The 13,518-nt window shown below is 58.4% G+C and overlaps 2 protein-coding genes across 3 annotated transcripts; both read left to right on the top strand.

Annotated features, from left to right (window-relative positions):
• Positions 1-606: 606 nt before the first annotated feature.
• PRR29 (proline rich 29) lies at positions 607-5,258 on the top strand. Its single transcript, XM_032985085.2, has 6 exons — positions 607-721; positions 1,178-1,304; positions 3,102-3,217; positions 4,141-4,316; positions 4,467-4,534; positions 4,701-5,258. Exons 1-6 carry the CDS (start codon positions 644-646, stop codon positions 4,730-4,732), a joined length of 597 nt encoding a protein of 198 aa, XP_032840976.1. The 5' UTR covers positions 607-643; the 3' UTR covers positions 4,733-5,258.
• A 107-nt stretch (positions 5,259-5,365) lies between these two features.
• LOC122152864 (1-acyl-sn-glycerol-3-phosphate acyltransferase alpha-like) lies at positions 5,366-12,491 on the top strand. 2 transcript variants are annotated; one of them, XM_042787544.1, is made up of 8 exons: positions 5,366-6,087; positions 7,750-7,885; positions 10,310-10,443; positions 10,747-10,922; positions 11,064-11,159; positions 11,402-11,474; positions 11,669-11,878; positions 11,995-12,491. In XM_042787544.1, exons 2-8 carry the CDS (start codon positions 7,827-7,829, stop codon positions 12,033-12,035), a joined length of 789 nt encoding a protein of 262 aa, XP_042643478.1. In that variant the 5' UTR covers positions 5,366-6,087; positions 7,750-7,826; the 3' UTR covers positions 12,036-12,491. The 2 variants fall into 2 exon arrangements, with proteins under 2 accessions (XP_042643478.1, XP_042643477.1); XM_042787543.1 differs by lacking the exon at positions 5,366-6,087 and having other exon boundaries at positions 7,105-7,885.
• The last annotated feature ends 1,027 nt before the right edge of the window (positions 12,492-13,518 follow it).

Consider the following 13,518-nt stretch of genomic DNA (forward strand, 5'->3'; position numbering starts at 1 on the left):
CATTGCCAAAGCTGGGGAGAAGGGAACAGGGAACTCTCATCATATATTTTCCCTCTTAATCCCTGGCCAAGTGACCTTTGCTCTGTCCTGGGGCTGCTGTGTTTGGGCTCAGTATCCCCAAATATCTCAGTCTCTCCCCAGAGACTGGGAAAGAGAGGCACTGAGAGCATGAGCCATGGGGCAGGAGCAGACCCGTATCCCACCGGCCGTGATGGATGGGACCTGCGGAGACCACAGGGCACCTGAACCTGGGATTTTAGGAAAGCTCCCGAAGCCACAAGCTGTGGGATGCTGCCAGTGGGGCTGAGCAGCCCCAACACTGGGACTAGATCTCCCCTGCAACTGGGACCAGTAGCAGGGCTCGAATAAACCTGCAGCCCCCTGCTCCCAGCTCAGTTCCCTGCGGGGAAGATTGTCCTTGCAGGCTCCGAAATATCATTTGGGGGGCACAAGCCATCCCTGACCCACAGCCTGTTTGCAGTGGGGTTGGTTATCCTGGCGATACCCTGTAGGGAAAACCAGCCCAGGGACACTCCCCTGTTGGCCAAACCTCCGGGGAGGGGTTTGTTTAGCCCCAGCAGCTATAGCAACAAGCCCTGCTCTACCTCTGCTCACCCCATCGCCTGCCCGCCTGCCCCCAGCCATGGAGGTGGGGGCAGCGAGGGACCCCCAGGGGGTCTGGGGGGACACCCCAGCAGGGACCTACCTCATCCCGCAGAGGGTAAGCCCTAAAAAGCTGTCCTGCCTCTGGATTTATGGGATAGTCTGGGCTCATGAGGGTAAGGTGGGGGAAAGAGGATGGGGTGGGAGGAGGGAGGGGCGAGGGTTGGGGTCTGGGGCAGCAAAGGTGCTCTTTGCAAAATGCCTCCCTGCTCCCTGCAGACCCCAGGGGCCCGGGAAGACCACTTCTGCACAGGGACATGTCCCCAGGGGTGGGGACTTGCCAGACATGCAATTCATCCAGGCTTGCAGGGCTGCACCCCTGGAAAGACAAGGGCCGGTGCAAGTCACCCCGTCCTCTGAGGCTCTCATCCCTGCTCCCCCCAGGGCCAGCACTGCTCTCCTCCCTGCCACCAGCTCCTGCCCCCTCTCCTCCCCGGCTGCCGCACTAACAGGGCACTAAATTAAACCCAGAGTGGGAGATCCCTGGGGTTTTCCTTCCCCTCCTGCCTTTCAGCTCCGGCCTGAGCGATCTCCCCATGGAGCCGTGCCTGTGCCCCAGCAGCCGGTGATGATCCTCCAGCAGCTTCCCGGGCCCGTGGCTGCCCCAGCCCCCGCTGCCGGACCCCCGCATGTTCGGGGAGGTGCGTGATGGTAGACGTCGTAGAGGTCAGCGTTAAAACCAGTTTAACTTCCTCTTTTTTTTTCCAGCCTTTTCAAGGATGAGGGGCAGGCAGGGCGGCTGGGCCCACTGCAGCCTCGCAGGGACCGGCCACATCATGCTTTGGTGGCAGCTTTGCCCCGTGGGTTGTGATTTTTGGTGGTTTTACCAACCTTGAAGTCTGGGATGAATTTGGCCACACCAGGATGCTCCCAGGGAATGGTTTGGGGCTGTTTTTTTTTTAAATCCACCTCTTTTTGTTCTCCAAAACCCCATTTCACTGCAAGTAGGGAGCACCATCAGGGAAAGCCAGGGTGATATGAGCTCCTTGGCTGTGCTAGGTGGGACCAGAGTGGGACACGTCAGACTCAGAGCCCATGGGATGTGTAAGCAGGAGCAAAGTCTATAGGGGCTTCACCCAAACTTATGCAACCCAGGATCCAGCAGTTGAGACTGGGGGAGCAAACAGCAGAGGCAGGGGGGCTTGTGGTCCCTGGGACATGCCATGGGCGAAGCTGTGCAGCATCACGGGGAGGGGAGAAGGTTAAACTGTCTTTAAAAATATATGGAGGAAAAGATATGCTGAAAATTGGTGTGGAAAGAAAACAGAGACCCCAGCCTGGCCCCTTGCAGCCCTGCGGTGGGGGCTGGCTGCCTTTCCAGGGGGGCGGGTGGGATCCATTAAGAGCTGCCAGCCCTTTGCGTGCTTTCTCCTCCCGGTTCAATGCCTGGCTGCTGGCCCGCTCCCTCCTCGTGGCTCCGGCTCCGGTCGCCTCCCGGGTTGTGCTGTAAATGCTCCTCCCTGGGGGGGCCAGCTGCCCCATGAGTGCCCTGGGAGCCCGTCCCTGCAGCCGCGAAAGCATTTTGGGATCTGGCGCACGGGGCACAGGGATGCCCAAACCCTTTTTTACCAGCTGACAGGGGCTCGCAGGTCTTGTGCACAAAGCCAGCAGGATCTCAGAGGCAGCCCCTCCGGGAGGTTTGCACAGGAAGAACTTGCCTGCGGCAAATGGGGCTGTTTTAATGGGGATGCAGAGGCAGATGCCACTCTTCCTCAGCAGCTGGACTGCCCTCAGCAGCCCTCCCATGGCTTGGGGATCCAGCTAAAGGGACTGGGAGGCTAACCTGTACGTGCACGGCTGCTCTGGGTCCCAGCTCCTCGTGCGGAGCCAGGCAAGGGCTGGAGGAGGCTCCGAGCATCCCCAGCCTGCTCCTCTCCTGGACCCAGCTCCATAGGTGCTTGTTTCTGGGAATGGTGATCAGCCCCCAGGGTCCGGCCCCGGCTCCTGCCTCCTTCGGGGGTTTCTGAGCTCCCCCATGTGTGAGGTGGTGTGAAGTAGATCTGACCTGGGCATGCTCCCCACGGGGTGCCACCCCGAGGACATCAGCTCTGCTGCTCAGTGCCAAGGCAGAGGCTTGCCAAGCCGCTGAGCACTGCCAGGACCAGAGCAATTCTCCTCCGAATGGGTGGAAAGTCTGATGCCTCCAGCACCGCTAATCACCTTTTGTGAGCAGCCTTCAGCAAGCCAGACCAGATGTTTAATCACATTTGCAAAGAAGAAAAGGCTGAAATATGGCTATTTTAAAGCTTTATCCAAGCAAAATAATTTTTAAATGCCACATGGGCCTTCCAAATTGGGATGGGGGGAAGTCTGGCCTAGCTCCCACTGCTTGGGCACAGGGACAAGCCTTTATGCCACCAGGCACTCAGCCCATGGCCACTTTCATCGTGTCCTTGCTCTGATCTCTCTCTGACGCGGAGCCCCTTACTCTGTGGCAGATTTAATCAAGTTGATGATGCTTCAAAATTCCCAAATGCACCAGGTGGTGATGAACAGCCTGGCTGTAACAGCACTGACGGCCTTCGGGTTCGGGCCATCCCCAGCCACTGCCCAGGTAAGGGTCGGGGATGCTGGATGGGCAAGGGGACCATAGAACCCAAGTGGACCAAAGGACCAAAAGGGCCAAAGAGGTGGGCAAAGGGACCTTTCCAGAGCTGCTCAGGAGAGTGGGATGACCCCGTCCTGTGTTGGCACAGCGTGGGACCTCTCTGGTCACAGAGGCTGGGTGGTGTCAGCCCGGCTCAGTCCAGGCTCTGCAGCCCCTTGGGGGTTTGGGGCTGTTTGTGCTGGTTTGACGCCCAGCTGTGCCAGCACAGATTGCATCCAGGCTGCTCGGAGGTGATTTAACCCAGCTGGAAAGAGCCAGGGCTCTCCCTCTGTGCTGCGGCACGGACAGGGTGCAGCGCTGGGCTGTGGCAGCTGAGCAGTGAGAACTTTTCATTAGGCAGGGTGGCTCTGCGAGGGCTTTCATTTAAAAGTCCATCTCGAACCAAAATCATCTTAAACATTTAATCTCCGTGGGGGGAAACAAAAGCTGCTTTCTCGGCGGGGGCGAGAGCTGGGCTGTGGGCAGCTGCCTTGCTCGCTGCCAGCTGGCATCTCTAGGACTGTGCCCTCCCGTACTGCCTGCCCAGTGCCCACCGGTTCACCGTGCTGGACCAGACTGGACCCTGCCTGTTGCGTCTCAGTGGCCGGATCAAACGGGCTCTTCCCAGCGGCATTTTGAGGTCCCATCTGTGGGGCTGCCACCTCCCCGCGTCCCTAGCAGCCGGGTTCCCACGCTGGCTGACCACGGGGGCTTTGTGGGGGATCGAGCCCACCCAGCCAGGCCCTGGGAGAGCCGTGCCGTGCCGGCGGCATCGCAGCCGTGTACAGCGCTGTGGGAATTCTCTGGCTGGTGCTTTGGGGAGCAGTGCCCCAGGGAGACGGCTGCTGAAAGGGGCTCGGCACAGCCCTGCCTTTTGCTCCTCCCCGCAGGCCATGGCGGTGCCTTTTCAGACCGGAGAGGAAGAGGAGGCTGTGGTTTTCCACCATCACTACGTCCCTTACCCCAGTCCTGCTCCTGTCCTGGCGTGGCCAGTCCCGGCGCAGGATCGGGGACGGGCGACCGTGCGGTACCTGGGCACAGGCTCATTAGCGGAGGATGGGGAGCTGTGAGTAACGAGGGTGCTTTGTGCCACCCAGCACGGGGCTGTGCGCATGTCCCTGCGGCCCCCGGTGTAACAGGGCCCTCCAGCCCAAGCTGGGACAGAAGGGGCAACGCCAGCCTGGCACTTACTCCTATCCTTGCTCCCCTCCAACAGTGCAGTGCCCCCCCCTCCGCCCCCCAGTGCCACGGGGACTGTGGGAGCCAACATCCCACCAGCATCGGGTAAGGACACGTTCTCCCCATGTCCTTCAGTGGGGGACATCTTGTCCCCAAGCATGCATCAAACGGGGAGCCCCCGGTCAAAGACCAAGCCCTCCCCACTCCCTCCGTCCATCAGATCCTGGGGGTGGCCCTTGCACATCCTGCAGACCCCCTTTTCTCTCCACAGAGTACTACGATGTGGTGGAGGAGAGGTTGTGAGCTCCATGCTTCCCAAGATGGATTCTCCTGCACATCCCAGCCCTTGACCCCAGAAGATCCCGCAAGTGCTGAGCATGGGTGCTCCATGACACCCATAGTTTTGGGGTGGCTTGCGGGGAGGAAGCAAACGTGCCCAGCTGGACTCGTTCGCTTCCTCCCCACGAGCTACCTCAACACAGAGGGTGTCATGAAGCCCGTCACTGAACCGCAGGTGACAGCGTGGCCCCAAACAGGGACAGGCTTTATCTCCATGTTCTTCAGAGAGCTCATCCCCAGGACATTAGGGGTGACATCCCAATCCTGGCTGGACAACGTGTCTCTGCCAAGCTGTGAGGACCCTGCGGCACGAGCTGTGCTGTGTCCCCGTGGGTGAGGGGGGTGGGCAATGCCAGCCCAGGTGGTCCCGCTCTTCATTAGTCCCTTCAGATCTCAATGCAGCACATTGCTTGTAATTAATTTGCTTTGTTAAGAAGGGGCCCTGCTGTCACTAATTAAGCATCTGTAATTACCCAGACTGCTGGCTTTGTGCCTGAGCACAGGGCTCCCTCCAAGCTGGGGGGACGTGAGCCTCTTGCACCTGGGGGGGGTGAGGGGGGTGTATATCAGTGCCTGACGCGGGTACTGGGACAATATTGGGAGCTGCTGGTGGTTAGTGCTGGGAAGCAGAGTGGGATGCTCCTGGCTGAGCTGGATCTAGCCCGCAGCTTCTTTCTGGTGGGGATGCAGTCAGGGCAGCAGCCTGATAAAGGGGATGGAGCACAGGGTTCCCTAGGACTCAGTGTCTCTTCTGCTTGCCAGAAAAAAAAGGGGCAGATGCGTTTTGGGTGCTGGAAGCTGTCCCCTGTCTCTGCTACACCCCCTCCCCCAACTTGGGGGTGACAGCCCTGCTCAGAACCCAGTGGGGTTCCAGGCCAGTTATCAGGAAGCTTTGCCTTAAGAGTAAAGCTCCTAGCAGGAGACTTCAGGGCTGGTGGTCATCTGGAGCTCAGAGCGTACAGAAAGATGGTGCAGCTGCACCTTCACTCCCCTCCTTCTGCCCACACTGGGCACGAGGGCTGCCCTGTGTCTCTTCTGGGGTCCCTGGGGAAAGGAGGGCTCATCCTCCCCGAGCCCAGGACTGAGCTGCGCTCTGGCCCGGATCTTCCCCTGCAGCACAGCTCAGCCTGGCTCCCGCTGAAGCTGGAGAAGCAGCTCCTCAATGTGGAGTGAAAGAGCCGCGCTGGGTTGTGGCGTGAAGGCACATCTCCAGGTGGGAACACTCTGTGAGGCTGCGAGACTGGCTGGGCAGAGCACCAGGAGCTGAAGTGAAGGAGACCATCCAAAATCTGAGCCGAGTTTGATGGGAAACTAGACTGGTGTGTAAAGGTTTCCATGTCTGTATAGACAGAAAGGGAGGCGAGAAGTCACCCGGGGATGGGGTGGACAGGAAGGGTGGGCTCGAGTATGACCCAATCTTACCTTGAAGATGAGAATAATGAGAGGAATGGGAGGATGAAGCAATGTGGATTGCAACACCCATGGTGGAAACAACCCTTGGAGCCCTCTCTGGGTCATGCTGGTTGAATGGGGGCGACCTTCAGCTGGCAGAATGGCTCCCACAACCGGGAGCCCAAAGGCTTCTACTTGCACCTACATCAGCAGGGACAGGGGGAAGGTACGGGTGGAAAGAACAGCCGTGGGCATGGAGGGGAATGGAGCAGGAGAAATGCAGAGTGGTTTTGCCGAAGGTAGGCTGTGTCAGAGGAGGGACACGGCTGCTGGGTTTGACCCAGGTGATGTGATGTCCCTCCCCAGAACAGTATAATGGGACTGTTTGCCCCAGATCCCTGGTGGGGTTGTTACGGGAAGGCACGGGCAGAGCTCTCTGCTCACAGGGTCCTGCCCCAAGGGACAGAGGTGAACCGATGGGTCTGGGCAGCAGCATGCGGGTGTCCCTGGCAGGGCACGGGACATGGAACAGCGCGGCTGGGAGATGCTGCTGGTGGCTGAGACCAAGCCAGAGTTATATCTGCAATGACAAGCACTTCCTTTTTAAAAGCAAGATCAGGGTTTCTGTAGGGCAAAGCAGAGTTGGCCTGGATCCTGCACGGCCGGTGCGAAAGCAACAGAGCGGAAGGAGAGGCTAATTACAGCCCTGTGCATGCTAATTGCACCTGTGTAAACACCTAACGCAATGCAGCCCCTGGCTGCCAACTGGGGCGAGGGCTGGCATCGCCTTCAGCCCAGGGTGGGACCAGGGGGGTGACAGGGCTCGGACCCCTCTGGCATTGGTTGGATCTTGGTGACAGATGCTGGGCCTTGGGAGGGGAAGGGCAGAGGGGCTCTTGCAGCCCAAACTGGGGGGACTGGGGAGATGGGGAGCACTGGCACCATGTGCCTGCTGCAGACCCAGGCAGGGAGCAAGAGGGACATCTACCTTCCAATAATCTGATGCCCTGCAGGGTGAGGTTTGGGGATTAGCCACAATGCCAACAGGGATCTGTGTCAAGCCTTGCTGGGGTGATGGGCGTGGACTAGAACCAGCTCCCGCTGTCCCTACCAGCTAAGATCCCCCTTTCCCAGGGTTGAGGTCCCTGTGGCCAGGAGAGGTGCCTGCAGCAAAGACACTTTTGTGGGCAACAGATCTGATTGCACCAAGTCAGAGGCACTGCAATGGCTTTTAACAGCCCAGGAGGACACTCATCCGCAGTGACACTTTAGGTGACCTGGGGTCCCCGGTGTTGACTTGCTACCACTCTCCACCCTTGGTGGGGTAGCATGCCTCCTGCCTGAGCCAGTCCATCCTCAAGCTTCTGTACAGGGTGAGATACACACAGCACCTTCCCCTGGACCAGCCCCAAACGCCCACGGGCTGCTCTGCTGATACATCTGATTCACCTGCCACACTCCTCGGCATCCCCTGCTCCACTCGCCGTGCTCCCAGGAACACGGGCTGAGCTCCACAGCATCCTCCCGCCGGGGCAGCACGATGGAGGTGGTCCTGCTCCACGGTCTGCTTCTCCTCCTTCCCTTGGCAGGCCTGTTGCTTTACCGGTACAATGCCACCTTCCACTACTTCTGCAAGGTGGCCTTCTTCAACTGCTGGATCGTGGCCATGGCCACCCTCCTGTCCCCCTTTGCAGCTCTTCGGGGACGCTCCGTGGAGAACATGAAGTGAGTACAGCCTGGGGATGTGCATCCAATGTGGAGATGACTGGGGCTTGGCTGTGATGGAGATGTGTCCTGTGGACACATGCTCTCTCCTGCTCTGGGCATACCCACAGCTGTGTTATGGCCAGTGGTTGAGCCCTGGGGCCATGGTGAGGGCTGTGGTCATGTCCATGTGGCAATGAAGGGTGCATCTGCATCTTGTGGCGTGGTGAAGAGGTGCTGGCCATGCTCAGTGAGGGTTACGCCACGATGGAGGTGGCCAGCTGGGTCAGACTGGTGGTCCCTGGAGGATGAAGTAGCGTAAAAGGGATCGGTTTTGGCCACTGCAACATTGGGACCATCAGTTTGGTGGGTGACAGGGCGGGGGGGTTGTCAACGATTGGAGGTACAATCATTAGCAGGATGCAAACGCACACCCATCGCCATTTCCCTGGCAGTGCAGCCAAGTCTTGCTCTGTGGGAGCCCCAGGGACCGCACTTTGGCAGAGGGATTTTGGAATGTCTCGGTGCCATCAGCTGCCAGGCATGGCACAGTCATGTCCTGGGGAGTCACGCGCTGGTGCTGTCAGCTGTGCTCGAGGGTGGTGGCAGCCGCGATGATAACATCGCTGTGCAACATGAGAGGAAGGTCTGGTTGCTTTCAAGAGTGTTGTAATCTTGTTACAGGATTCCTGGGCATGATAACATACCAGAAGAGATATAATTATTTCAGAGTGAAAAATGTCCGAGCTTGTGGTGTTTGCTGAGCTGGAGCCATCATGTACTTGTGCTGATGGATTTCAGGCCCTCGCTAGGAGTGTGGTCAGAGGTTTGATGTTATCTGTCCGTTGTGTAGCCTCTCTCCCTTGTCCTTTCCATGCAGAAATGTTGTGCACACACACACACGCACGGGTGCTCTGAGCCCTGGCACGAAAGCTTCCGGCATAGTGGAAATACCCTGCATGATGCAGCGGTGACTCACGCCGCCTTATCTTGTCCCACCGACACCTTGCAGCCATCTTCCACCAGAGCAGCACGCCCAGCCCCATCTCCTCCTCAGCCTCCAAATCCCAAGGCCTCCGGCTTGGTGCACGTTCCTGTCATTAGTCTTGGCTTTGGGGCATTCCCACAAGTGTTTTGCTTCTCTGTAGACACAGGTATCTCTGAGCCTGCGTGTCCCAAGGGATGTGTGATCTGCTGATACAAAGGACCCTCTAAGCATCACGCCCCCTCCTCCCTCTGTGCCTGCCTCTGCTCTCTCCTCCCAAACGTCTTCTCATCCCTACTTGGTACTGAGCTCTTGCTGACAGCCCTGTCCCCTGCCCTGTCCCCTGGGCTCCCTGGGACCAGTTGCTGCCAGATGTGTGGACCCTGGCACGGGTGCTCCTCATGCTGTGTGTTGGAGAGTGCCTCATTTCAACACTGAAAACGTACCAGCTTTTTATCTCCTCTGTGGGTGCTGCAATCTCCGTTGCTCCATCCTCCCTCCATTCCTCTCGTTATTCTCAAGCTGAGTGTCATTCTTCATCAGCCCTGCCATCCTGATGTTACCCTTCCTGTCCAGCCCTCCTTGGATGGTGACACCACTCTTCCTTGTTCCTCCCTTACAACTGCACAGATGAAACCTCCTTCTCTTCCCAGCACTGCAGGTCCAGTGAAGCTATTCTTTGTGATTTCCTCCAATGAGTGAAGCTGAGTTCGTTTTCCCTTCCCTGCTCTCTTCCCCCCAAATCTGCAGCACAAATCTTGGTGCCTGCAGTGTTGCTCTGCAGGGACAGTCCCTGGAGACATCCGCATCCATGTAGACCTGTCTGTCTCGAGACTGTTCCTCTGCAGGTCCGCCTCCAGTGCTCACTCATTTACAGCTCAGCACCTCGCAGCTGTGATCCAGCTCCTCTGGTTTAGGTATCTGCAGCGCAGGCTGTGCGCTCTATCTGGGTTTCCAGCCTGCACATGCGGATCTGGCTCAGCTCTGAGCCTCAGGGTGAGGTTCACCTGCCCAGGGGCAGTTGTCCTCGTTGGGGTGTGATGACTTACACCTTGGCTGCAGGCAGACATCTCATTTCTTCTCTTCTCGTTTTCCCATCACCCCTGCCTGGACATTAAAAAGCCTTTTCGTTTTTTTTCTTCTCCCACCAACTCATGCTGGCTGCTCTTCAGTAGCAGTTTCAATGCGGACTTTCCACTACTGAAACAGCAGCTGGTCTCACCTCAGGGGTGGTTAGAAGGTCAGCTCTGAGCTATGCAGGCTACAGATGTGCTTAGAAAAGCAAAGCATCACTGAGGCTGAGTATAGATCCACCTTGGGACGCTCTATTTGCTCATGTAGACCAGATCTAGCCTGGCCCACCTTGCACCTCGCTCCCTGAGTGACTGTGAAGGACTGGAAAAAATCAAGCAGCCCTGCTCTGTGTCGATCTGCTCCCCACATGTGTTCCTCTGCCCTAGGCTCCTGCGTGCTGCCATCCTGCCCCTCAAACGCTTCTATGGCATCAAGATGCAGGTGTGGGGCTCTGAGCATCTGAACATCAAGGAGCCCTATGTGATAGTTTGCAACCACCAAGCTTCCCTTGACCTCCTGGGTACGTTCAAGGGAAAGGGGGGGCTCCTCACTGCATGGGGTGCTGCAGGGGGGGAACAGGCTCACCCCGAGGGGTTCCCAGTGAGGCCAGCACCAGGATTTGTACAGGGAAGTGTGGTAGGCATAGGCCAGAAGAACTGGTGGGACAGGAGCTCGGGTGGGACAGGAGCTCAGGTCTATGGGTGCACTGCAGAGAGGGTTGGGACAGTGGAAGATGATGCCAGGTCGCTACGGCCACAGGGATAGTTGGTTCTGGGTGCCACTGGGCAGGGATGGATCCTTTCCTCTCCCATCCATCCTCCAGGCATGGTGGAGGTCATTCCTGACCGCTGTGTGCCCATTGCCAAGAAGGAGCTCATGTACATGGGCACCGTGGGGTGGGCCTGCTGGCTCAGTGGCATCATCTTCATCGACCGCCACAAAAGAGAAGATGCGATCGATGTCATCTCCCAGACGGCCAGGACCATGCGGCGTGAAAATGTGAGGTGGGGGGGCTGGCAGCAGGGGGGAGTCGGGGAGCAAACACCAATGGGACGAGGAGGGTGCGGGGACGACTGACACAGCAGGTCCCAGGATGCTCTGCTTGGGGTCCATGGTCACGTCTCTCCCTGTCCCATGCAGCTCCGAGTGCTGATTTTCCCTGAAGGCACCAGGAACCAGGACAAATCCATGCTGCCCTTCAAGCGGGGAGCTTTTCACTTGGCTGTGCAGGCTCAGGTAAGGCCATCCTCCCCCTCCCCTTGCCCTTGACGCAGTGGGGCTGGCGTGCACCCTGGGGCAGCAGGATGGGGGACATCAGGGTCTTTTGGGGTCTGCAGTCCCCAGGGACAGACATCCAGCTGTGCAGGCCCCAGGGAGGGGACAGGGACCTGCTGAAGCCTGGGACGTGCCAGGAGCTAGAGTCCCACCTGGGGAGGGGGTCTGTAAGGAAGACACCCCTGATCCTCCATCTCCTACAGGTTCCCATTTTCCCCATCGTGATCTCCCCATACTGGCATTTCTTCAGCTCCAAGGAAAAGAAATTCAATTCTGGTAAGTGATGGACAAGAAACCCTGTTGCTGGAAAGTAGAGCTGGTGCGGGGGATGAGGCACGCGGGGCTTGGAGGTCTCTTTGTGGGAGGCTGAGGCGTGGGGAGGTGACTGATGGTGGAGGATGATGGTGGGAAGAGCTGGTTCCTGCTGGGTTTGTCTAACAGCATCCCTGGCCTTTCCCTTCTCTCTCCAGGGATGTGCACCATACGAATCCTCCCCAAGGTAGAAACCCAGGGCCTGAGCCCAAAGGATGTCCCCAAACTGACAGAGACTGTCCGCCAGGCCATGGTTGATGCCCTTGCTGAGATGTCTGCAAATCACTGCGGGAACCAGGATGCTGAGAAGGCTCCGCTCCTGCGCTGCACTGGGGCCGATGCTGGCAGGGGGACGGGCAGCTCACAGTGTGAGGAGGACACAACCGGGACCAGCAATTAGTCAGAGGGACCCCCAGCCCCTTGGGGACGTAAGGGAGGTGCCACAGGCAGAGGCTGGGTCATACTGTCTCCTTGTCCCCTGCAGATGTGTCCACCAGATCTGCCAACCGCTCCAGAAACCTGTGAGAGCAGGATGGTGCCCTGGTGCAAGGGGAAGCAGAGCAGCGTGGGACGGGGACCAGGCAACACCACAAAAACAGTGCAAGGTGCCCCCAGAACCCCTTTGCTATGACTGTGCATCCCCCTGTCCCCTCCAAACCCGGTGCTGTCTCTGGCCCCGGGCAGCAAGCCCCGTCTGCCTGGCTGGGTCCTGCCTGCACAGTGGGTAGCGGGGAGAGATGTGCCAGGCAGGGCTGGGGGTTCACTGCACCACTTTCCACTCCTGACGGTGTGACTCGCAGCGGGGTTCACCCCACTTCTTCCAGAGCCTCCTGCAAGCTGGCAATGCAGCCAGCTCTGGGGGAGCAGCGTGTGGCTTGCAGGGGCGGGCAGGCGGTCCAGGGGATACTGCCGCGTGGGAAGAGCATCCTCAATGCTGAACTATGAGACAAGGGTGCAAGATTAAAGAGTCCATACGCGGTGGTGTGTGTGTGTGCACGGTGTTCTGCCTGCGCCTCGGGTGTGGGGAGGGGGATCTGTCTCCTTGGGGTCACGCAGGGTGCCTGTAGTGCTGCACGTGGAACATCCCCACGGACACCACAGCTTCTCCATGGGGTGCTGTGCCGGACAGTGTGAGGAGCTCGTGGCAAGGTGGGAGTTATACCGGGGTGGACTAGGTCTTCCCCTGAGGCTGACCTCTCCCTGCTTTAGGGACAAGCAGTAAATGCACAGGAAAAACATCCATTAAAGCCCCAAACCCTCAGAGGGCAGAAGTGCCTGGATTATGCCCACCTGGAGCAGCACGGACCAACCCATGGCCTCCAGCCCGTGGCACAACCAGACCCATCCACCAGCTACCAGCTCTGCTGGCCTGTTCCCTGCACCCAAGCAGGGCTTTGGGCATCTGCTGGCTCCTTCCCAGCTGAGCAGCTCCTGTCCCAGCCGCTCCAGGGTGACAGCAGAGCAGGGAGAAATGCAGTGCGTGGCTGTCGCCAGTGCTAGGAGCAGGGTGGGCAGGATTCACCTCCCGTCTTCAATTAAGATGTGCAAACCATGGCCAAAGAAGGGCACTGCGCTCCGGTTTGGTGGTGTTCCTGCTGTTGGAAGCGGGTGGCTCATCGTGGAGGAAACTCTATGAAACTCTGGCAATCATCTGCCCAGACATATCACTAGGCAAAAATATTAGCAACAGAAAAGAGGTTTCCCATGAGTAGCAACTCACCGGATCAGGAACAGTCATGTGGAGGTGGTCAAGGGCAGCATGCACATGAAGGATCTAATTTCCCAGAAAGCCCCTTTATTCCCTTCCTTTGTGCCAGGGGTCCCTATGTGCAGTTTAGTCTATCAGCTCTGAGTTGGCTCAGCGGTCCCACCACCGTGGGTGTGGTTTGGCTTCCCAAAGCCTTGAACCCAGCAAACCTCGGGTCTGGTAGTTAAACATTGTCCTAGCTGGATGGCTGGGCCCCAGCCAGAGACCTTGCTGGCTTGTGCTGGTTGTCAGAGGGGAGGT

Source organism: Tyto alba, unplaced genomic scaffold (assembly GCF_018691265.1).
Source record: "Tyto alba isolate M040663 unplaced genomic scaffold, T.alba_DEE_v4.0 Super-Scaffold_12, whole genome shotgun sequence".
Classification (NCBI taxonomy): domain Eukaryota; kingdom Metazoa; phylum Chordata; class Aves; order Strigiformes; family Tytonidae; genus Tyto; species Tyto alba.

Bases quoted from the DNA above. Each gene is read 5' to 3' on its own strand.
- LOC122152864 (XM_042787543.1), top strand. From the start codon at position 7,701: ATGGAGGTGGTCCTGCTCCACGGTCTGCTTCTCCTCCTTCCCTTGGCA. The intron at 11,475-11,668 runs GTAAGTGATGGA...TTCTCTCTCCAG, and splicing joins GGAAAAGAAATTCAATTCTG to GGATGTGCACCATACGAATC. The intron at 11,879-11,994 runs GTGAGGAGGACA...TGTCCCCTGCAG, and splicing joins GGGGACGGGCAGCTCACAGT to ATGTGTCCACCAGATCTGCC.
- PRR29 (XM_032985085.2), top strand. From the start codon at position 644: ATGGAGGTGGGGGCAGCGAGGGACCCCCAGGGGGTCTGGGGGGACACC. The intron at 3,218-4,140 runs GTAAGGGTCGGG...TCCTCCCCGCAG, and splicing joins CATCCCCAGCCACTGCCCAG to GCCATGGCGGTGCCTTTTCA. The intron at 4,317-4,466 runs GTGAGTAACGAG...CCCCTCCAACAG, and splicing joins TTAGCGGAGGATGGGGAGCT to TGCAGTGCCCCCCCCTCCGC.